The 26,245-nt window shown below is 34.9% G+C and overlaps 2 protein-coding genes across 2 annotated transcripts in view; both read right to left on the bottom strand.

Annotated features, from left to right (window-relative positions):
• The window catches only part of LOC111512836 (orexin/Hypocretin receptor type 1), a 409,012-nt gene that overhangs the window by 354,782 nt on the left and 27,985 nt on the right, over positions 1-26,245 (bottom strand). The window lies entirely within an intron of this gene.
• Positions 18,932-21,011, bottom strand: LOC141483524 (uncharacterized). The gene is made up of 2 exons (XM_074178200.1): positions 21,005-21,011; positions 18,932-20,028 (listed from the first exon to the last, which is right to left on the bottom strand). Exons 1-2 carry the CDS (start codon positions 21,009-21,011, stop codon positions 19,175-19,177), a joined length of 861 nt encoding a protein of 286 aa, XP_074034301.1. The 3' UTR covers positions 18,932-19,174.

The raw sequence follows: 26,245 nt of genomic DNA, 5'->3' as shown, positions 1-26,245 counted from the left end.
GGAAGCTTGGTTCTCTGCCAATAACCTTCGACTGAATAAAGGGAAGACACAAAACCTCATAATTTCCTGTAATAATCAGATCACGTTAGGTAAGCATTGTAAATTGCTTGGGGTTGTTTTAGATGATCGTTTGAACTGGACTCCTCATATAGATATATTGAGTAAGAGACTATCCAGTCTCTTATTTTTGCTTAGACAGCTCAGGTACTGCCTCAATTCGAGCATGTTAAAAAATGTTTATTTTGGATTATTTCATTCTGTGATCAGCTATGGTGCGATTCTGTGGGGTAATGCTGTTGATTCCTCAAAAATATTTAGGTTACAAAAACGCGCAATAAGACTATTAGCTGGGGCTAGGTATAGAGACCACTGTCAACCACTGTTAAAAACACTATTCATGTATATATACCAAAATTTACTAGAAATCCATTCAGAAAGGCAGAATATACAAAAAGTTTCTGGCCTGCATCATTACACTACCCGGGCTGCTACGGCTGATGATTTAGTATTGCCACGTTACAGGTTGTCCAAATCTGAGAAAAAATCATTAGATTTTAAACTATATAATAAATTGCCTGCGAATTTAGATCCATGAACGAGAAATTGTTCAAAATTAATGTAAAAAATTATCTTCTCGAACATTGTTTTTATTCTAGAGACGAGTTTATTCAGACAAAAATTCAATTTTGACGTGTATTACCCAATTTATGTGATTGTGATATATTTTATATTGTATACCTGAAGGCTTTTAGATAATGTTATTATATATTCATTCAATATGATATATTAATTGTGATTGACTTGCTATAAACCATATCATGTATGAGTTACATAGTTAAATAAATATCTATCTATCTATCTATCATGGAATTGCAATTATATTAGCAACCTTCCAAACATCTGGAAAAATACCCTGTCTGAAGGACTCGTTGAAAATATGTTTAACTTCATGAGTACAGTGTGGTATAACTAAAGAAATCATCTTGATATTTATATTGTCAATACCTAAAGCATTAGATTTTATTTTTTTGATAGCAGTCAAAATATCATCATCACATATATCGGCGAGGGAAAGGTTCATAGGAGCGTTCAATTAATTATTATTGTAGAATGAACGAGTTATTATTCACTACTGTCCAGCCACGTTTAAAAAATAGTCATTAATTTCTTCAGGTCTACGTATTTCAATTAGCAGGCTATTTTATACTAACACCCCAATCTGCAAGATTTCTACATGTCATTTTTAAATTGTTTCTATTTTTGTTCAGAACACATTGTATACAGTGTCACACATAAAGTCCGCATCAAATGGGATTTTTTTTGTTCATCTCTTCAAGCAACTTTTGATATCTCCATCAGATTGTGCTTTAAAAATGATGCCTAATGACATGCATATGACCGATCAAGTGGTTTTTCTTCCCTGTCCAATTTGACATTTTTTCCAAAAAATGTTCAGAAAAGCAGTTATTGCTCGAAATTTCGAAAATCGGTAAGGAGAAAAGATGATTGTTTTTTCATGTTTTACCCATACACCAATTTTTATCTCTCTAGTACAAATTTGGTTTTTTTACAGTTTTTCGAAAATTTGACATTTGCCGATTTCTCAAATTTAGCCTAACTTATCTTTCCAAGGCATTTTTATTACTAATTGCAATTCTAAATGCAACTTATTTCGCAAAAATTTAAAACACCAGAAAAAATTATGCCAAAAATGATGCAAAGTTGATACAGTTTTTAAAAACAGATGAATATTCCACTTCATTTCTACTTTTTGCGAAATAGCTTGATACATAAGCATAATTAAAAAAAATATCAATGAAAAGTCAATAATTTATTCTTTACTGCACTTTTCAAACAGTTAAACTTTGATTTACTAATTATGAAAAATTACAACGAAATTAAACTAAGGGTACTGTGGAAACAATTGGACTGAACTGAAGAAGCAAAATATTTTATTGTCATATGACATTTGTTGAATAATGAAAATAGTGTTTATCAGTTTTAGATTTAAAATAGTTTATTCGTTGAATAGTGTGTTGTTAAAAATGCTGAATCTTCAAGAGAAAATTGAAATCGTTTTAATATGCGGCAAGAATACCGGTCACCGCCAAGTAGCTGATATTTTCAATGCCAGACATCCTGCAAGAAATATTCATCAGTCAACAGTTAGTAGGATAATAGCTAAGTTTAAATGTACTGGCTCGGTTGAGAGTAATTTTAGAAAAGCACATCAGCCTTCTAGACATACTGAAGAAGTGGAATTTGAAATATGTTTGGATGTCGTAGAACATAAAAAACAAGTAATCAAGATATTGCAGATAGAACAGATGTTAACCGAGAGAGTGTACGACATATTTTACACAAAAATAAATTTACGCCTTATAAACCGAAATTTATCAATACATTAAAAGAAAGGGACTTCGATATGCGCTTGTACTTTTCTTTTTGGTTTCAATGGAAAAAAGAAGAAAATTATCATTTTCCTTATAAAATTTTATGGACAGATGAAACGACCTTCTCTTCAAATGGCGTTGTGAACTGCAGGTGGTGGGCAAAAGAAAACCCACATTTCGTAATCGAATGTCGAGATCAATATTCGTTCAAGATGAATGTATGGTGTGGTATATTAAACGATCAAATTAATGGACCATACTTTTTTAGGCATAATTTAAATTCTGCGGACTACCTACACTTTGTGAATACCGAACTATCTGAAGTTTTGGATAATATGCCTCTTCAAGTAAGAAATGTTGTGTGGTATCAATGTGATGGTGCACCTATTCATACTACAAGGGTGGTTAAAGAGCGTCTTTTGGAAATATTTAGGGGCAAAGTAATCAGTCGCAATATGGAACACTTTTGGCCGCCTAGATCTCATGATATAACCCCACTAGATTTCTTCTTGTGGGGTTACTTAAAACAAAAGGTGTATAAGCAAAGACCTTTTCGAGATATAAACCATTCAGAGGCAGTTATTCGAGAATGTGTTGTAAGCACGAAACTCCGTTGTATAAAGAATGCAGTTAAAGATGTTTTGAAAAGGACAATTGATTGCATTGAACGTGGTGGAAGGCACACCGAAATGTGACTTTTTATTCTGTATTTCTATTGGTATTTACATGGTTTAGGCATATGTTTCGATTTGATTTAGTGTTCTTAATTCAAATTATAACTTTATTTTAACAGACGTTTGTTAGCATTTTTTACGGTTTAGTTTTCTAGGCAACAAAATCTAAATTGATTTCTGAAGTGATTTTGTTCATTTATACCTCATAAAAGATATTTAGTAAATGTGAAATTACTTTCGTATAATTCCTTCCCTTAGTTTAATTGCGTTGTAATTTTTCGTAATTAGTAAATCAAAGTTTAACTGTTTGAAAAGTGCAGTAAAGAATAAATTATTGACTTTTCATTGATATTGTTTTTCAATTATGCTTATGTATCAAGCTATTTCGCAAAAAGTAGAAATGAAGTGAAATATTTATCTGTTTTTTAAAACTGTATCAACTTTGCATCATTTTTGGCAAAAATTTTTCTGGTGTTTTGAATTTTTGCGAAATAAGTTGTATTTAGAATTGCAATTGGTAATAAAAATGCGTTGGAAAGATAAGTTAGGCATAAAGCACTAACTTTGTTGAGGTTTGGCTAAATTTGAGAAATCGGCAAATGTCAAATTTTCGAAAAACTGTAAAAAAACTAAATTTGTAATAGAGAGCTAAAAATTGGTATATGGGTAAAAAATGAAAAAACAATCATCTTTTCTTTTTACCGATTTTCGAAATTTCGAGCAATAACTGCTTTTCTGAACATGTTTTGGAAAAAATGTCAAATTTGACAGGGAAGAAAAATACTTGATCGGTCAGATACATGTCATTTGGCATCATTTTCAAAGCAAAACCTAATGGAGATATCAAAAGTTGCTTGAAGAGATGAACAAAAAAAAATCCCATTTGATGCGGACTTCATGTGTGACACTGTATATGCTGTTTTTTAGGTTTTACTGCGTCACTGACGTAGTTGCGTAAAGTAACATAGTACTGTTTATCTGCTGCTGTCTATTTTTAAGATATTTGGTATGAGCTTTATCACGGGTTTTCATCATCAGTTTGATATCATAAGTTATATACGGGGATGCTTTATGTTTTTTGTTTACAGTGCAAATTGGAGCACGTTTATCAAAAAGCATAATGATGTATTCGTTGACAAAATTCACTTTGGAAATAATATCTTGCATAGTCACAATATCACCCCATGTTAAGTTAGCAGCATCTTGAAACAAAAGTTCATGACTGAAATTCTTGAAATTTCTATAAAAATTCAAGTTATCATTAGTATCTTCACCTTCGAAATCAATATCGCAAAATACCATCAGGTGATCAGTCACTCATATCACTCATATCAAGTGTATTAGAATTTCTTACCATTACTTCATTACTAATGCAAATGACATCAATCAGAGATTCAGAAGTTGTTGTTAACCGAGTAGAATTTTCTACAATTTGATTCATATCGAAACTAGAAACTAGGGCAGTGAATACTTAAGTGTCGCGAGAGTTACAGTTTAACAAATTAACATTAATATCACCAAGTAACACCACAGTAGATATTTCCAAATACACTCGTTTCAGTACATCACCTAACTCTTGCATACAGTCCTCTACATTTGTTCCTGTTGGTCGATAAACAACTCCACAGGCTACTATTTGTTTGTTTATATTGACTATAATCCATAGCTGCTCTAGACCTTTTGCCGAAATAGAAGAGTAGTATAATTTATATTTATACAGTGATTTGATGAAAAAACATACTCCACCACCTCTACCCCCACGATCCATACGTACCAGTTTAAGTTAGGTATAGTAACAAATTTATCTGAATATTCTGAAGCGAGCCATGTTTCCGTGACTCCAATTATTGAAATTTTGTTATTATTGATAGAGTCTTTAAAATCACCAAAACAATTATTCCAAGAATGAATATTCACGTGACCGAATCTTATATTGAGTTTTTTGATTCACTGATAGAGGGAACGCCATAAACATATTTGATACGTATACGTATACGTTATCCTTGCCATTTTGTTTTCGTTCATTGAATTTGAATTGTAAATCGCATGATTGATTGACATGAAATGAATAAAAAGACTTACTTACTTAATTACTTACTTACTTACGATGACATTTGTTCAGAAACAACACGAATTATTATTCAGCTAGTATATACTATTGTACAGCTATTGTATAGCTAAATACGTGTCGCGGTTTTTGTAAAACCTTCCATAATGAAAATCATACAATTAACTGTTTTGATTAGTTTTAATATGGATTTTCATCAATTATCGGCCAGTTCTATTCAATTATTAAATGTTATTGCAGATTTCAACGTAGTATTCTGATCAAAATTCCTCATTAACAATTAACGATTGTGTCAAAAATAAACCTAATTCTGATGATTGCATTTTGGGTTAAGACCATACAAAACTTTATATGAAAAATAACCTTGTTTCTTAAAATTATCAAAAAAATCAATGAGTCTCATGTATATCAAACTTAAGCAGATGCATTGTATATTGTAATGATGAGTATACAATTTTTAGTTTTTCACTCATGCGTTCCACAGGTTTTCTAACTGATCCGGTGAATTTCCATTGCAAGTAGGTTTTTTTGTCATTATCAGTTTCACTTGAATTTGCGGCATCATGATCATTCATCATCTTGAAGTGATAAATAATTACAGTAACAATCTCCTCACGACATGAATGTACGCAGGCATATACAGTTCTGTATTGTATTCTGAATTTCAACTTTTTTTCTACTACAGGACATACATTTTCCCGGTTTGTAGCATCTATATCTCCTACTTTCTTCGCATATTGACTTTATGCGGTTTGAACTTTTCTCATTTGCATTTTTCTCATTTCAAACACTTTCATGTTTGCATACTATCGCAGTTTTACAGAAGTGGAATTTGGCACCAAGATTCTTGAGCGCCAATTATCTGTCTTCGTCCTATCCTTTTCTGCAGTTCCATAACTTTTAATTATACCGGTCCTGAGAATTCATGAGCAGAAACATTTTATATTAATATCATGAAAGGAATGAAGGGGTAATTTTATGTGAGTGTCCGCACAGATACTGAATTTTCTTCATTAAGAAACAATGCAACCATTTTTGTGAAATACTACATCTTATTTTATGAAATACGGAAATGAGCTCCAGCGCCTGAATATCATTTGAAATATTTATTCATAAAAGCTGGAACACAGAAATATTTTAGTGGAAGGAATTTTCATTTGCATGTGATTAGTTATGACAAATAAAATAATTTCTGGAAAATAGACAGCAAAATCACTGTCGAGTTAAAATTTCAGAGTTGAAGAGAAGGCTGCGAATATAATTTCAGGCATTTCGATCAAATCTTCATGAATTATCACTCCTGTTTCGTAGGTTGGTTCCTTTCTCAAGAATTTTAACAGATATATTGTTCGATGGAAAGGCACACAAAGCAGGGCAGAGCGTACACATCCACTATAAAATTACCATTAAAACTCATTTGTATAGTGTACTTGTTATTTGTAATTATTAAGACGTCGTCCGAACCGGCGGCTTTGATGGTAATTTTTCAAAGATGCACCAATACACGTGTAGTTGAACCAACATCTGTTGAAACGATAATTTATCTATCTATACTAATATAAATGTGAAATTTTGTAGGATAAATGTATATATATATATATATATATATATATATATATATATATATATATATATATATATATATATGTTTGTGGCTCTTTCACGCCTAAACGAATGAACGGATTAAGATGAAACTTCACATAAATACAGCTTATACATCAGAATAACATATAGGCTACAATTTACAAAGGTTTTGTTTAATTTTGGTCATAATATAACGATTAGTATTGAGTAAGTCGGAAAAATTCTCACTCACTGAGGGCTATCTTGGCGTGCGCGTCAACTTGCCACGTCAACTTGCCAAGTTGTCGGTTGATTGGTCAAACCACCAACACTGACATAAAAACTTGGCAAGTTGACTTGGGTGTCACACCAATATGTGGTTCCACTTATGTTTCGCTTGCGTTTACGCAGCTATTTTCATCAAGTACTTTCTTGGTTTTTTCTCATTTTGTCTTCAATTGAGGACCGCCTGCCCGGTACTGACGATGCCCAATAGGCTGAAACAGCTGTATACCGGTGGCTCATAAATTGAAATAAATATGGGAATGATCAAAGAGTACTTATCTATTCATTTTTTGATTTTCATGGAATTATTTTCCAGTAGCTTGACTGCATTAACCTTTATAGATTTCATATCATTTCTAGAAACATGTGGATTCGTTTTCCGATGGCATTTCAGGTTAGCTTCCTAAATTTCTGCTACCGCAGTTGTCGGTTATAATTAGCAGCAAATCAAAACGAAAAATATTTTGAAAATTAATTTTGACATAAATCAATAAATGACAAGTATTTGTTGATAACATAAAAATAATAATTTGTTTTACATCACTTACATACTGGATGAATCAGCATTATTATTTCTCCTCCGATTATCATTATCTAATTTAAACAAATAAGTATAAATTTGACTGAGACCATTCAAGTCAGTTCTTTTATTCATGGATTTTAATTCTTCATTTATGTGTATCATTTCTAGAAAAGAACGTTTGTAGGAATTTTGTTCAATTTCTGCTAATTTCTTATATTAATCTCATGTTGAGTAAGTTATACGTGTAACGTTTTATACATATATTTTTACAATCATCTTTTCAGTTGTCCTGGAGAAGGAAATAAACATTTCCGAAAGCTTGGCAAACTAGGAAAGAGTTTCCATCATTGACCTTGACTGCAACCTCAAGATACCATCTGAATAATTCATAGATTCAGTCATTAAATATCCTACTTTTATATATATATATATATATATATATATATATATATATATATATATATATATATATATATATATATATATATATATATATATGATGATTGTAATTGTTATTGAATTTAGTATTATTATTGATTTTTTTTACTGGAAATATAATTTTGATTCTATAATTCAATTTATGTGATTATTACAATTTTGAAATTGACTTTGAAATGGATTTACTCGGCTAGGCTCTTTTGTTGAGTTTGAATTATATACAACACTCATTATAAAGATATAAAGATTTTTCTGATTACCTCAGGTGGATTCAGATTCTACTGCCATACACTTATCAAGGAACAGGCCTGTCTGCAGCTGCACCTGTGAATAATTGCTGAGAAGAAACAAATGACACTGGGTGAAGTGTAAAAATGTTTTAATGAATATAGAACTGGAAATTGTAAATATAAATAATTCGAACAAGAACGGCCAAAAACTAACTCTACTAATATTAAGGAAATCGCGACTTATGCTAGAAAAAAATTGTCTAATGTTTCTCTCGAACTGATCAGAGCAAATTTTCACACACACTCTTTTGAAAACTTTGTTTCTGTGCACGATTGTTCTGTGATGACTGTTATTTCTTTAAATATTTTCTTGAGTTGGCCGAAATATTTTTATTGAAGATCTTTTTTATTTTATATTTGCAAATATAATCGGAATAGAAATACCTTCGTGGTGTGGTGATGATCGGGATGTTTTCTCACAGCGGAACAGCAGAAATACAGGATACCTCAGTGGATTCTCTCTAGATACCAAAATTCTTCAGGTATATATTCTTCATACAGCTTTTAATACTTTTATACTTTCAATACAAATAAGTTTTTTTTATAAATATTTCGAAATTACGGGAGCAAATTTTAATACGTCTAGTACCTTCCATTTACCCAAGCTTCTCCCCATTATTGATTTAATAATTGAACATCAACTAGTTTTCCTAACAACCAACAATTTATTTCTCTTACTTTTAAATTTCAACTTTTTTATCTATACAATTTTTATTGCTACATCTTTGCTATCTGTTTCAGTTTCACAACATATCTTTCATTCTTGATTTCGTACAAACTTTTCTGACCCCACTTATTTCTATCAATAAGAATTTCTCACTATCATTCCCGTATTCAAGCAAATATTCTTCAATCGAAATTCCCAAATTTCCATAATTCTAAAATATATACAATCAGTTTATGTTGTATCTTTTCATTTCATTTATCAGATATCATTTTTATTCCTATTGACAATAATCACCAACTTCTATCGATTGCCTTTTACATATAATATAATTAATTTTGATACAGAAGTGTGGAATTTTGAATTTACCACTTTCATGAATGATTCTTGACAAGTCTCTGGAATGTTACACTCGTATAGGGTGATTCATCTGTACTATTTATAGGGTGATTCAATTTTAATTTTCCTGAGATGTTATATATATATATATATATATATATATATATATATATATATATATATATATATATATATATATATATATATATATATATATATACAAATAGAGATTTTATCGAGTGTGCATGATACAAATCAAAAATGAAACAATTCGTGGACATAACACTCCAAAAAAGGGGGGCAAACCGTGGACACGTGTTTCTGGCTATTGGCCTCATCAGCGCGGTTCAGCCAAGTGTAAAGATGGGCAACACTTGTTTGTCGAAAGCAAAAAACAACACATACGCACGGAGTCAACAACAGAAGCCAACCGCACATTTGTGGTTCCAGGTCTTCTAACTGGAACAGGGAACTGTTGGAAGATAGGTTGCACTATATCGTTTACTTGAACTATACCTAATGAGACTGGTCAATAAATATATTGATTTGACAATTCCATTGTGTTTTACTACGAATGAATTACGTAAGGACAAGTAGAAAACAAGTTAATATTAGGTATCATAAGAAAAATTAGGAACAATAAGAAAATTCTGGGAATTAATTCAATGACTCAATATTTTTCGTCCAGATGCTTATATAAATATCAAAGCTGCTGTAAGAAATAGTTTGTCATATCATGATGATGCTAATTTGATTAGCACAACACGCTTCGAGATACAAAATTTTTGTTTCTATGAGAGAAACTTTTTTTCAATAGATTCATTTCACTCCATATGTTCCATATTCTACTAATTGAATTTCGTGAGTTTTTAAAGTTTATTTGATGATATTTATATATTTACGCCATCAAACAATAACTGAAAGATCCAGTTTTTCTTTTCTGTTGTATTGTATTTGTTAAGTTTCTATTTATTTTTTCATTCAAGATCATTGCACCTTCAATTTCTCATGACATCAATCCATCAGAATCAAGATGATTACATGTCCTAACACATAATCACTATTTCGGTACTTGTTGAAAATACAAAAGATAATGAATTATATTCGGATTCATCCTCAGAGTTATTATATCGATAGTCCAATATCTGATTGAACAATCGCATCTTTATCAAAACGTCCCCTGATGTTTCCACCCTTGCAAACATCTGTGCAATATTATCAGAACGCTGTCAAGCCATAAACTCGCATTTAAGATTTTATAGCCCAAGGAAATTAAATTTCTAATTTCAGAATGCCACCGGCAACAAATGGTAGTTATCGAGAAGGCGCTTATTGAACTGTTGATAGCTTTCTGAGAGCCAAATTTGGGTATAACTATTCAAGGCAGATAGGGTTATGACATGATCAATTTGTGAAACGTGTGAATTTTCGGCAATATAAGGGTTCAATTGAATACAAGAATCACCGTTAATGTTAGAGACTCCTCAGTGATATTGAATCGCGGATGAATTATATAAAGAACAGTTTATGAACTGTCAAGTGCTGCATGCGCCAGGGCAAAGAATTTTGAGAAAATAATGATAATAACAATAACTTTTCCTTCAAACCAACCTTCAAATAAACAATAATTTTATTTATTCATTTGAGAGGTTTCACAGAACATCATAATAATGAAAATAGATGATTGAAGAGAAATGGCAATAAATGCAAATGCACTTGCTTTGTGAAATGGGTATAAACAAAAGGAATATATTTTTCAAAAAAATAATGTTTATTTGTGACTAACTTCAGAACTTTCCTAACCCCTCATTAGTCGCTATCAGTGTCCAAGACCGACGGAGTACATATTCCGTATTATAACACGTTGAAGGCTAAGTTTGGCCTCCAACATCCCATGCGATACCAGAGTATGCATTTTTAACTGAATGTGCATTTAGTCATAGTCAAGAAGAACATAGTACACTGGACAAAAGAGTACTACCAAACCATTCATTGTCACCTCTTCCCTCCACGTCTGCTGAAGAAAAAAACATTACTCCTGGAACTCTTCTTGAACAAATTACACCTGTACCTTCAACAAGTAGCGCTGACCAGGTAAGGAAACGTGCTAAGCAGGTAGCAATGGAATTAACTAGTCCAGACCATATTAAAAAAAGACGAAAGAAAGAAGAAGAGAAAGCTACGAAGGAAGTTAAAAAAACAGTAAAGGCAGAAAAAAGAGCAAAGATCATCACTATCAAGAAAACTAGTGGAAGCCTCATCTTCTGAGGATTCTGATACTAATATTTCTTTATCTGATCATTCAAGCGATGACATCGATGAAAATGATAACGCTGAATGTTCTGCATGTGGTGACCCTTATACAACTACAAAGAAACAAGATGATTGGATTCAATGCGTACACTGTACCGCATGGTTTCATGAAGGTTGTTCCAAATATATCAACCTGTGCCATGGATGTGGAAAAGTGCTCTCGAAAACAAGAAATTAAAGTCAAATATGATTTTTGCATATACTAATAATCAAGAGTCATCTCACCCATAGTGTAAGGGTCATCTAACCCTTACATTACGGGTGAGATGACCTTCTTTGAGTTTTTTTTCAATTAATATTTTGTCTAAAAGTGTATTCTTTTGTTGTTTTTTACCTTAATAGTAAATATGTTTTCTTTTGGACAATAAATGATCAACATTTTTTAAACCCTGTAGTTATTTATATTGAATTTATAAAAAAAATCAAAAGGCGAGTCATCTCTCCCCGAACTACCCTATTTGTTGTGGAATTGGCCGCGGTGGTAGTGCGTCCGACTCACGATCGGAAGGTCGTGTGTTCGATTCCCGCTTCGACCAGATATTTTTCTCGAGAGAATTTATCTGGTTGAAGCTGGAGTGATTCTGCAACCGTGTTAGAAATCACACGTTAAAAGGTAAGACCTCGTTAGTCCTTAGCTCGCACAAATTTCCTAACTTCTGAGAGTTGTCGTTCGTATGGGGGCGGCATCTGATTAACGGAAAAACAGATTTTAGACAGATTTTTTTTATTCGCCATTAAAATGGGAATACTTTTGCCAACACAACATAAGTCGAATGATTCCGTCGATGATGGCTGTTTTTGCCTGGTCCTGATTGGCGAAAGTTCTATTGGTGAAAATAATTATCAAATTGGTCAATTCATTTAATTTTTGCACGGTGATCAGTGTAACAGAGACGGGTGATGACGTGGAGCAAGATCTGACCTATTCTATTTTCCGGTACCGGCTGTTGCTGATGCAATTTTCTGTACATTTGGTCGATTTCCTCACAATAGAAATATGTGGTGATGGTTAGACCCGGTCGCAGAAAGTTTAGTGAGTTCTTGCCTTTGGAATGTACCTTGGTGGCTTCTTGGTGTCCAACCATTGTTCTGAACGTATCCTGTTGTAGATACGTTCACGTCACACGTGACGATCCGATCCGGAAAAGGATCGTTTCGGTGCGAACAACCAAAGAAGAACATATTTCGAAATGTGACCATTTCTGTCAAATATTAAAATCGTAGAGTCAGTATGGGGTAAGTTTCTTGATTTGCTTGAAGGCCTAATGGATCAACACAAATTTTCACCAACTCGTAATTTCAATGTTGACGAAACTGGTCTGACAACCGTGCCTGAGGACAGAGCAGAATTCTCGCTTTGGAAGGAAAGAATCAAGTTGGTTTAGCAAGTTCTGCTGGGAGGAGTCAGCTGACTACTGCTGTGATTTGTATGTCTGCCTCTGGATATTATCTGCCACCGCTGTTAATATTTCCAAGAATTCGCATGGAGGCTGGATTATCTGTTGGCGCTCCAATGGGCACCATAGCAGTGTACCATCAAAGTAGTTGGATACGAAGTCAAATATTTGTTCAATGGTTAGATCATCTGATCTCATCTATCAATCGTACAAAAGAAAACGCTGTGTTGCTCTTGCTGGACGGACAGTCCAGCCATACTGTAATGTACTTCACTATTTTTGAAAATAATACACAGTTTTCATCGATTCCATTTGATTTCCTAAATTCAAATTAACTTCTATCTCCTAAGGTCACGGCCCGACGCAAGCAAAAAATATACAATTTTTATCTCAAACAATTCGGATACAGTACACTTTTCCTCTCCTAACATCGAAGAAAACAAAAAAAAAAATTGCGAACTAGATTATATAAAAATAAAAAAATATAACACTAATAAGGAATTAATCTCTCTGGAGGTTTTCGAATACGCTTTGGAATTATTTCGGTTTTCTCCCTCAATCTGGAATTATTTCTCAAAAAACTGTCCCCTGTGAATCTATAGAATTTTCTCTAGTTTCTGTTGTTGATTCGAAATCCTCCGTTGAGGTTTCCGGATTCTCGGATAGTCCTATATTGATAATAGGAAGTGAAGTTTTTTCACGACGATACAGGGGCAACAATAGATTCATGTGACGTTTCCATATAAGTGTAGTATTAGGAATTCTTACATGAAAATCTTTTCGTCAAATCGATTCCAGTAACCTGCGTAGGTTTAGATTTTCTATAATCTCGTACTAACACATATTCCCTCCTCATTTTGCATACCACGTCGCTTTTACCTTTATAATACGTTTTTAGTTACTTTGCACCTTTTGCAATGTCCCCTCACTTCACCAATCGATTTATTTTCACGCACTCCGATAAAATAGGGTTTGAGTTTGTCTAATCTAGTATTTAAGGGTCTACCCAACATCATACGGGCTGGTGGCTCCCCAGTACTGCTGTGTTCTCTATTTCGATAAATTAAATGAAAGTTATTAAAAGATGGTTCAGTTAAGTTTTTCTCCTTGAACAAATGACCCATAAAATCATATGAGCTCTTCAACTCCTCCATGATAAAATGTTTTATAGTTTTAACACCACTTTCTGCAGATCCGTTTGATGCTGGATGATGCGATGATGACGTCACATGAATAATTCTATTATTTCTTGAAAATTCTTGAAATTTTGTAGACATTATCAAATACAATTTGGTCGGGCAAACCAAATTATGCAAAAAGACTCCGCAGTCTCATTAAAGTACAGTACGATGTTATAGAATTTAGAATAAAAACTTTCACCCACTTTGACAAAGCATCTAGAACTACAAAAAACATTTTCCCATTATTTGGACCTAGAAAATCTGAATGTAGACGTTGACGTACTCTGTCAGGAGTTGGCCAAGGTTGCATTTCACTTTTAGGAGGGACTTAGCGAGGCAAGCCTTACATGATCGGCAGGTCTCCTCAATTTCTTCATTCAAGAAGGGCCACCACACATAAGCTCTAGCTAGTGGCTTCGTTTCAACAATTCCAAAATGATTTTTGTGTAGCTCAGACAGAATTTTCGTTTGCAGTGAGCTCGGTACTATCACCCGGTATCTCCAAATCAAAATAGTATTTTCCACTGATAATTCATCTTTTCTTCTGAAAAATGGTCTATACTGAATATCTATCTATCTACTTTTTCCGGCCAGCCGTCCAACACAAAATTCACTACGACTTTCAAAATTTCATCCGGTTTTGTTTTATTTCTCATAACATTCACATCAATTGGTACTTATCCATTCTTAGTTATATAAATTAATGTCACATAGTTATCTTCCTCGGTAAAAGAAACATTTGTCATTTTATAATTATCACCCATTTTTCGAGCTTTTCAACCTTTCCAATACGTTTCAAAAACTGCATGGGAGCTGACCCCTAGTTCTTTCGCTATCTCTCGCACCGTTTGTAATGGGTAAGTCTCCACCAGGGTTCTCAAAACCTCGTCCTGGAGTACTGTAGGTCGACCACTTTGGGACTAATCTTCGAGGCTGAAATTTCAGGAAGGAAATTTCGCATACCAACGTCAAACACAACGTTCATTATCACTATCATTGCCAAATGCCTCGTTGATTTTCTCAGCAGTTTCGGCAGTGCTTTGGTTTAATTTGATTTCGTAGAGGAAACTTGGGCGAAAATCGTTAAACGAGAACATATACTAATGAGCTGAAGAGGCAAACAATTGAAATTCGAAAAAAAAATGGATAAATAGCAACAGTGTATAGAAATGAAAAAAGTTCCATCGAACTGTTTATACCGACACAGTAGAATAAATATTAATCGAGATATGGGGCTATAAAAACACATGACATTGAAACAGACAAAACTTCTAAATCAATCTGATACCATCATACGTAACAATAATTTCCGCAAAAAAAAACAATCTACTATCTCCACCAATTTGCTTTCTGGTCGCGCGTTTTTCACCCGCGGCTGATTCCCCAGTTGGAATATTAAAAAATCTTTTCTCATTGCTCATTACAAAATTTCAGCATCCAAAAATATAGCGTTACAAAGAAACATTGATGAAAAAGGGAACTTCATTTAATGAACGTGCTTTTTCGTTGAGGCTGACACCCTAGTTGTAATATTTAAAAATTTGCGCATCTACATTAAACGAACCTACATACAAAATTGCAGCCTACGAAAATATAGCGGTACGTAGACAAGGCAGGTTGGCTGTCTTTGTTATTTCACTACCTGAACTACTGTGCATGCTATTTTGGCGTGTGCGTTGGCTTGGGATGTGGGGGTTGAGCAAACCGGCCATCGGATCCCTGCTTCCACTTAGCCCCTCTGGATACGGGAATGACAGAATCACTTGATGTTCTGTTATTCCCTAACTGAATGACATCCCAACGATGGCTCCTAAGGTGTGTGTATCCGTACCGAGAGGATGAATGACACTGAGCCTATCAACTGTCTCTACGGAACCTTCAAGATACCGTGCTAGCTCTCGTCGTAGCATCCCGTTGTCACGGTATGCGGGGCTCTGCCGTGATTGACCTTATTTCCTGACGCTGAGTCTACAAAGGAAATGGATGTCGAGCTTACGACTCCAACTGACTTCCCTGTGAATTTAGATCAGGAGCGAGAACTTCTCAACAACTATCCCACTCCTGATCCAATAATTGAACCTACAGAAGAGAAGGTTTGGTGGTGTAGCCAGGAAACGACTAAGACGTCTCCTCAAGAGCGGGGTAACTTATGAAACCGCCTTGCACCAAATTCTTGAGCAGGTTAGCAAACGTTTGCGCTCGATTGATGATTCACCAAAACCAGAGGCGAAAAAGCCCTGCACGGGTGAATCTAAGGCGTCGTCAAGTGTAGCAGACGTACAAAAACCCTCATATGGGAAGGTTGTCGCGGGTATCAACGTGGGAATTTTTCACCTTGACTGCCCCACTACCTCATTAACGATGAAACAGCTGAGCACATACTTTGTGCCTGCCCCGCTGTGGACCAAATCAGGTTTTCTGGGTTCGGCAGAGCCGTACTCTTACCATCTGACCTGAAAGACAACTCAACATACAAACTAATTGGCTTCGTTAAGAAGCTGAGTTTATTTGGTCGAGTGTGAATAGGTGTGAGCCACGATAAGCCCTTGCGGATTGCGGTTGAGGGTCAGATAGACCCACTCACTTTGGACCTAACCTAACCTAACGGAGGAAAGATAATTTTCATATGCATATACGACCCTTTCATCTCCACGGGAGGCGCTCCACTTGGAATATTTGAAAATTCTTTCTTAGTGCGCATTTGAGACCTAATAATCTGTTTCTGTTTGGAATCTGTTTTTCCATTAAACAAGTGTTGCCCCCATACGAACGACAACTCTCAGAAGTTGAGAAACGTGTGCGAGCTAGGACTAATGAGGTCTTACCTTCTAACGTGTGATTCCTAAGACGGTTGCAGAATCATCCCAGCTTCAACCAGATAAATTCTCTCGAGAAAGATATCTGGTCGAGGCAGGAATGGAACCCACGGTCTTCCGATCGTGAATCAGGCGCACTATCACCGTGGCCAATTCCACTGAATATACTGAATTGCAGCTTCTTAGGAATTACCCGTACGGAGAAACAGAGATAAATGAGTGTTGAGTCACTTTGGCATTCATTTTGATCTTTACCATAAAAGGTTAACAAAACCGTGACACGTGTTTCTGTATACAATAGTTTTCTCAATCGAGAGAAAGGCAATAATCCTGCTTGAGGTAGCTATTGTATAGCGAAACGCGTGTTGTGGAAACTAAGGTTTTCAGTAGATAACCCAGGAGCTCAACATAAACAAAACTTCTGGTTTTGACGAGGTACTCATCATTGTAATCGAAAAATACGGCAAGAAACTCGCCCTAGTATTTTCTGTTACCACATAGTACATTGAATTACAAGTGGATATCGAGGTCTTTAGAACACTTCTGTCAAGGAAATGAGATAAACGAAAAATAGTTCATAATTGATATAATTGCTGATACCACAGTTGTTATTGTTTGTATATTGCCTAAAATTAGATGAAACGTTAATTATTCAAATAGTACAGCAAGATTGCGGTTAATTCCGCATAAATGATGCGGGAGATGCTTATAACAATGAACAAGCACAATGTAACTTACATAGATAAACAAGATGTGCTTGCTTTACCCGTACGAAATGTCGAAATTGTTCTGTATGTTGAGGATAAACAAAGGTATGGATTTGAAATCATTCGTGAATGTACATGCATTCATACAGTGAGCAGGAAAGCATACTATCTGGGCTGCTACTATCCTTCTGAAGGAAGCTTTTGAAATTTCATGTAATTCTCATATGTTTGTGTGTTATTGTGCTGAGAGTAACACCACTTTATTTACACTGCTCCTGGATGGTTTGAAAAGTGTTACAAGAACGGCGCTCCATCAGAAACAACAATTAAACATTGGTTTTCTGACTTTAAACGTGGTCGTAGAGACAGCGATGATGTACAATGCTGTGAACGTCCAAATGAGGCAGCAACAACACAAAACAAAAAATCCAAAAAAGCGTTTTGAAATATCGAAAAGAGAAGTTACGTGAGTTAGCTAGCATTGGGTCCGAGAATCATGTGCCCTGAGCGAGCGCAGTGAGCCAAGAATGACAGCCTTCTGCATCTGTGCGGCTAAGATTTCAGCCTTAGTGCGGCAAGCCGGTAAGATTTCAAGATTCGAGATTAGAGAGGACATCATTCCACCAAGGAATCCAATAATCAGAACAACCATCTTGACAGAGTGATCTGTATAGAGTCTGCGGATTCAATATCCCCCGGAGCGTAGGGCAACACCGGTGTCTCGTCAATACCGTAAGAGTGTCGTATATGGTAATACAGCACTCTTAGGGCCGCGTTATGTCGATGGATATAGGCCGAGACCGCATATGCTGGACATGCTGATAGCAAGTGCATTAGGGTCTCGGGCGCCTCGCGGCAGGCCCTGCACCTTGTGTCAGGAACCTCTATACCCATCACGCGACTGCGGTAGACTAAAGGCTTTGGCACACGGAACGCGGTCTGTCGCGGCGGGCTGCTATCGCGCGATCTTCGCAGCGGCAAAGCGATCTATAATGCCACACAGGTTGCGAAATTATTATGTGTTCGGTCGTGCATGTGTTCGCAATGTCCAGCTCTGACGAAGAACTTATTCTCCTTCTCTTTGCTCTAAAAAAAAAGAAGAAGAAGAGACGTTGCTGGGTGCATCCCATCAATAAAAAAAGAGAACAATTTGGTGAATACCATCGTCTTTGTATTGAACTACAGTTGCATGAAGATAGATTTTTTTAATATTTCCGCATGTCGAGGTTGTGTTTTGAGGAATTACATGACCTATCAAAGATAAATGTTGCAAAGTGCACCACGAACTGGAGGAAACCAATTCATACAAGAGAAAGATTAGCCATTTGTTTAAGGTAAGTACTAAAAAACATACACTTTATGTGTGATATACAAACTACAGTTTAATTAACATGTTATGAATATTACAATTATAGTTTATAGAGTGTTTCAACTTGGAATGGAACAAAAAAGTAAAACTCAAAATTTAAACTTAAACCAAAAAATAACATTAGGGCAAGTGTATTCATCCTTCAATTAATCCACTATGATAAATTAAAATTATTATTATTATCTTCGGAATCCCCTTGAAATATGTCACTTGCTTCTTCATAAACATTCTTTGCTGAACGTCGCGATGTCTCCGAATGCGAAAGCTGCGTAGAATGTGAAGAATTCACTGAAGAAGTACGGGAATAAAGTTCCGTTGGGACCGAATGCTGCGTATAGTGTGAGAAATGGACTGATGAGGGTCGTGAATATGGTTCCGTTTCATCCGAATACTGCGGATAATGTGGGGAATAGGCTGAAAAAGATCGTGAATGTGATGTGGATGCCTTTGGGGCTGATGTTGGGTGTGCTTCAAGCTCCTTAATTTCACTTTCTGCAAATAATGTGGCAAGCTTTATTTTCATTGTTGCCTGAGTCAATGGATTGAATTTTTTGAAGGTCGCAGCATAACTTAAAAACAAATTATCAATCCCATCAGGGCCCTGTTTGCTTCTTTTATTTGATAAAAAATCAATCACTTTGTCGACATCATCTGGGCAGTTTTCAGTTGATGAGTGACTATACGACTTCCATTTTTTCTCGTTTTGTCGAGCTGATAATCGTAAAGTCGCCGAAGAATGTTCGCTAGATGCATTTGTTTGTTGGGTATCGTCAAACATCAACAAATTTTCTGTTTCAGATAACCTGGTTTCATCAGTTCCTGTTAAATCTTCTGGTGGTATATTGCTAATATGCGAACGTGGTTTGAGAGTATAATCCAAAAAATTCATGTGGGTACTCCAAGGCCACTTATGGTACTTCTTGGCCTGCCCTGTTTCACCTTTTGTGAATTTCTTGTACCTCATGTAGGAATCACGTAAATGTTTCCACTTTTGTTTTGCTGTTTCAGCTGAAACAAAAATAAATTAATTAGATAACGTAATGAGAGACTTCTGAAGGGTTCAAAAATCACTTTTCTATTTTTTTTGAATCACATCGCCGCACAGCAAAGCTAACTGAACATTTTTCTTTTTCTTTTCAGATATTTGGCGACAGGTGACAGCCATCAGACTATCGCTTTTTCTTATCGACTGGGATGATCAACTGTTTCCAAAATTGTGAGAAATGCCTGCCAAGAAATTTGGAAAACCCTACAGCCAATTTATTTGTCATCACCCACCAGACAGATGTGGGTACAATCTGTTGAGGATTTTTTGGAACTTTGGGGCTTCCCAAACTGCCTTGGAAGCATAGACGGAAAGCATATTAAATTGAAATGTCCTCGTCGTAGTGGCTCAGCCTATTTTATGGTAGTGGATTTTGGCAATTATGGGCTATATTTGAAAACTCAGCTTTCTACCAACAGTATATTAAAAATAAAACTATTTTACCCCCGAAACCACTTCCAGGAAGAGAGGATCCAGTACCGCATGTATTTGTAGGAGACGAAGGATTTGTACTGCAAACTTAGTTGATGAGACCGTACCCAAAAACTGGAGTTATTAATAACGCAAGAAAGAAAAAAATTAATTCACAGCTCAGCCGAGCGCGTCGTGTAGTCGAAAATTCATTCGGCATATTGGCCATGAAGTGGCGAGCTTTCCTAAGAGCTATAGAAACTGATGCTCAAACTGCTGACTGGATTATGAAAGCAGCATGCTGCTTGCACAATTATATTATTATAAAAAATAGAACCAGAGAATATATAGCCATGGAAGCGGAAGAACAAGATAAACCAATGCAAGCATTATCAAACACAAGACCGACAAACAGAAGATTAAATACTGCCGCCTTTGAAATACGAGAAAAATTTGCAGATTACTTCAGTACATAATGAACCATAACCTCATTTTGAATCTATAATAAAAATACACACATGTACTTACCCTTCATTCCTAGCGTTTTTGCTATTTCGTTTCATGCATATTCTTATTATATGCATGTGTATGGTCATACAGGAACACAACTTCTAACAGTTTCTATAAACAATTCAGTATTATCCGCCATTTCGCGCGAAAATCTGTAAATTTGTACAAGTGTATCGCTCGTCGTCGCGATCTAAACTAGACCGCCGCGATTGACCGCCATCAGTGTGACTATTATAATATACTTTCGTGTAATATAGAATTATCGCCTTCCCGCCGCGTTCCAGTATCGCAACCCGCCGCGACAGACCGCGTTCTGTCTGCCAAAGCCTTAAGGTGTTGAAGACACCATCCTGGCAAGCCATGATGAACCCTTCAGTTTCCGACTTCAGCTCACTCGACCTGAGTGGGCTGAATTATTATTAATAATTATTAATAATAATAATAATTATTATTATTATTATCATCCCATCTTTTCAAAATCTACACACTCAAGACACGCAGACCCAAGCCCCAATTGAAATCATTCATCTTATTCGGAGAACGAAATAAATAAATTTGTAAGCGTGACGATATCTCATACACATGCGAAGTGTTTCGTGGCGCTATGCTGATATTTCAAATTTTTTGTAATTTTAATGAAAACACGTTACAATTCAGATTTTACCATATTTTGATGAGATCTAGCCCAATATTGAAACGAGGTTCAGAATAAAAAATTATTATTCTGTTATAAGTGAGAAGTTTTTCGCTGGTTATCACTGGAACTGTTGAAAATCTGTCAATTTAATTCTGTGATTTTTTGCTCAATATTATGTATAAAGTTTCATCAAAACAACGATAAAAATAAAATTGAAATAAATTAAAAGTACCTAGTTGAATTACAGACGCCTGATATATTATTTTTATGTAATGCATTACAGCCATCTCAAAATCAATATTTAGCTGGAAGTACTCACTCTTGCTCCCACTCTATCGAATATAAAATTTTGTATCCATCAATCTCCGGATCACTCTAACCCTTCACAAAAGTAAAACGCAATATCAATTTTTCCATAACCCCCAATACAACGGGAAAAAAGCAATATCTAGGCTTTGTTAGGTTCGACGAAAAAGAAATTCAGCTTGCGTGAACACCTTTGAAAACTGCTTTTGTTAGCGACTTTCCAAGCACAGTCAACGTTTGTTAAATATAATTCACAAGAAAGTAACACCGCCTTTTGTTCTTTCTTGTTCTCACGGCATCGCGATAACTTTTCGAAGATACTTAACAAACTCCAATCGGATTCGGCAGGCGAAGCGTATCCAGAATTTTGATAACTTTCAGCGAAAAAAGCGATGCGGTAGATTAAGAAGGCTTTGTCGGGATTAATTTCACTACATACTATCAGAAGAAGTAACAATTTCATGAATAAAGTCTCATGTCACTCAACTGAGTTTTAATCTGTTGAATGTGGATGGTATTTTTATTCTTCATCGAAACTTCTTGTCGAATTTTCCAAAATATTAAAGAGACATGAAAAGAACTGTTGGAACTGGAAGATATGAAAGGTATACGTATAATAGTTACGATGATGAATAGATATCATCTGGTGTGTTTGAATTATTATGACTGTTTCTGCGTAAGTTTGATTCGAAACGTTTGTTATTATCAATCTTGTTCATTTGATTTTATAGTATTTTTGTGTCAATTTTCCTGTTTTACCCTGTATAAAAGACAATTGAGAGGTACATTTGTAAATAAAAAGTTGTTGTTGACGGTACGAAAAAGTTATCTCATCATTTATTCATATTAAACCAAACCAAAGTCTTGACCAAGTCGAAAAGTAAAACCAAGTCAGATACAGTGATGGATTAATAATAAGAATGTCTATATTTCCTGTGAAAAATGAAATGCTACATGGTATTCTCCATATGCTGCTTTTAGGTATGAGTAAAATAAAAAATGGTTCATTCGATTCAGGATAGGGTAGAAATAGTTGAATATTATTTCAAAAATAATGAATGTGCCAACAAAGCCAGTAGAATTTTTAAACGAAAACGTACATCGTAAATACGTTTTGTAACTAATAATGGCAAATAAAACACATCAAATTGAAAACCCAGTGAGAAACGAAGCAGTGGAGGTAGCAGTTTTAGGACAGGTTGCTGCGGATCCAACTCTTGGTTCACGAAAGTTTGCCGAATTATCTAGAGTAAGTCGACGTACCGTCGGGCGAATTTTGATAGCTCACCAATCCCATCCATACAAAATTAAACTGGTTCAGGAACTTAACGAAGACGACTTTGATCGTCGAATACAATTTTGTGAAATCATGAGTGAACGTGCTATACAAAATCCAATATTTGTGTTTCGGATGAATGCAGTTTTTATCTCAACGGGATTGTCAATCAGCATAATTGTCGGTACAATAGAAAACGATAACCGATACCTTGAGGATCATCAAATATTCCAACAGGGCGGAGCTCCTCCACATTTTGCTGTAGCGGTTCGTCAGTACCTTGATGAAAGATTTCACACACACTGGATTGGAAGAAGAGGATGGATTGAATGTCCCCCCCCTCCCGATCTTCTGATTTATCCCACTTGGATTATTTTTTGTGGGGCCATTTGAAAAGTAAAATATACGCCACTCAGCCAGGTTCAGCCAGAGTTACGTCAACGTATTATTACCAAATGTCGTCAAATAACCCCAGACATACTCCAAAACGCCAGACAACGTTTTGAGACGAACTTATACTCATGTATTGCAGTGAATGGAGAACACTTTGAGCATCTACTCTATGTAGTTTGGAATGATCTCAGTTAAATTTATGCACAATTTTCCAATTCTCAAGTTATGTAATTTTTTCGATTCTTGTTCTTTTTTCGCAAATTGTTCACATTACCTTTCAAATAAAATGTGAATTGAAAAACGAAACAGTTGTTTTTCCTGCAATAGAGCGCCAAAATGAAAAGTTGAGTAGCGAACACTCACATGTCTGAATTCCTTATGGAATTACCTTTTCAATGCTGTGTCACCCTAAGTACTTTCCCTAATCAAATTGTATGAGTGACCAAGGGGTGGGTAGAGAAGTATGACAGTTGAGGTAACGATAAGATTTGTCCTCCTTGGATTTAAAATTGACGTGTTTATGCATTATGTTCACAACACATATGTTTTGAAGAATTCGTTTTCGGTGTCGGGTTGAATCGAACCATAATTACGAATTTCGTCTGCCATTTTGGAGCCACCGTCTTGATTTTTTGCATTAAAAAACAATTCATAATTTCCGATCCTGAAATCCACCATTTATAAATTTTGAATCAAATCGGACCATAATTGCAAATCTTGTCCGCCATTGTGAAACCGCCAGCTTGTTTGTTCCTCTAGAAACACTCCATAATGCATTGTCACCAAATTAGCTTGCGAATGAAGTATCATAATTCGGAATACGAAACAGTTTTTTTTCCCGCAAGAAGGCGCCAAAATCCCCCTTGGATTACAAATAGACGTGTTTTTGCATATTTTTTAACACATGTATTTTGAAAATATTCGGTCTGTTTCGTTTTCGGTACCCCACCTTGTATATATTTTTAAATGAAGCTTGTGAATATCAAATCATAAGTTGTAGTTTATGAAATCACTATTGATTTTCATCAAGTAACGGCCGAAACAGTCAGAAAAAAAATCAAAGAGGAAATTGACGATTAGGACATATATTAAAAGGAAGTAAAATGATGACTCAGTCATCATTTGTTCCTTTGTTGATCCTAGATAGGTAAATAGTTCAGGCAATGAATTCATCATGGAGAAAGTTGTCAAACAGTTACGTCTGAAGATGCTATTGTATAGCGTAACACGTGCCGCGGTTTTGTAAACTTTCAAATGAAAATCTCACATTGAAGTGTGTTTTTCTATACCATTCATCAAGTATTGGTCAATTCTATCATATACTGTTTATTTCAAATATTGTCAACACAATCCTAGTAGTCAAAAAATCGTTGTTAATATACATCTTTTGACAAGCCATTTGTTTGCGAAGTGAACTTGAAAATGGTAATACTTAACAAATTGTTGAAGCATTCTGTTATTCACTGGGCTCATTTTGAAACAACTGTGGAACAATGAGTCATAAATTCCACAAGCAAAATTGAACAACAAACATAACTATTGATGTTCCTGCGATCGTTATTATGTGCGGCAGGTGTGAAACCAATCACTGACAAAACATTCGATCTACTATTTTGTAATTTTTCTGGAATCGTTGTCGACTCAGGGTTATTCGGTAACGACTATCAATAAAAAATGTGTCATCGATGCAGTGAAGAGGGCAGACGTGAGATATTTTCTGAAGTAGATACTCGTAATGTTTGTAAAGTTCATTGGAAACATAATTTGAAGTATTTTAGATGACTTCGACCGAAAATTGCAGCATAGGTATCGGAAAGTAGGTAACTTGGATAAAAATGAGAAGTTGGAAAATGCTTCTATAATTACTGTTTCTTTGCGTGATATCTATATGGAAATGGGCTTGTTTCATGATTTTTGTTTTATAGTTCACTTGATAGAAATTTTTAATTGAAAAACAGTGCACTTTGTTTCATCTCTCTAAGTACCGTAGTTTTTCCGTAATTAATTATTAAAAATCGAATGGGGTAGGGTGACGATTCCCGCTTCTTGTTCGATTGACCAATAGGAACAATAGAAATAATCAACATTGCCGAATCGTAAATTCTACGAAGCCAATAATTATCAATTCGATTATGGAAGTCTATATGAACCCGTTAATGTTTGAATTAATGAAAAATTCTCCACATGGAATAAAATGTACATTAAAAATCATGTTTGCAAATAAGTTATATATCTAAAATCAGTACAGAAAGTCGATAGATCACAAAATATTCACCTAAACTATGATTTTATGCATTATTTAATAATATACAGTTATGAAAATAAAAAAGTATAGCAAAGAATCATTTCAAATATTCAATTTATTCTACAATCTTCAATCTGTACAACTGCAATTTATTATATAAAAAAAAACGATTCCTGCATACATATCTCTTTCTAATATAGCTACTAAATTCAAGCGTTATAGGCTCGCTTGGGTAATCTGTTGAATCTTTCAGAACTTGAGAGGAAGTTTGAATGAGGTTGAGTATAGACAGAATTCATTGTACTCGAACTGATCCAAGAAAAGCTTCTGAGGTGATAATACCATTAATCATATGATAAAATTCAAATAATTTTGTTTCATACTTTCAGTAACAGGATTAAC

This window comes from Leptinotarsa decemlineata, unplaced genomic scaffold, assembly GCF_025532065.1.
Source record: "Leptinotarsa decemlineata unplaced genomic scaffold, Ldec_3_MD MMD2_tig00003736_RagTag_RagTag, whole genome shotgun sequence".
NCBI classification, from domain to species: domain Eukaryota; kingdom Metazoa; phylum Arthropoda; class Insecta; order Coleoptera; family Chrysomelidae; genus Leptinotarsa; species Leptinotarsa decemlineata.
Note: the sequence above shows the minus strand (reverse complement) of the source record. Positions and strands in the feature narration are given on the sequence as shown.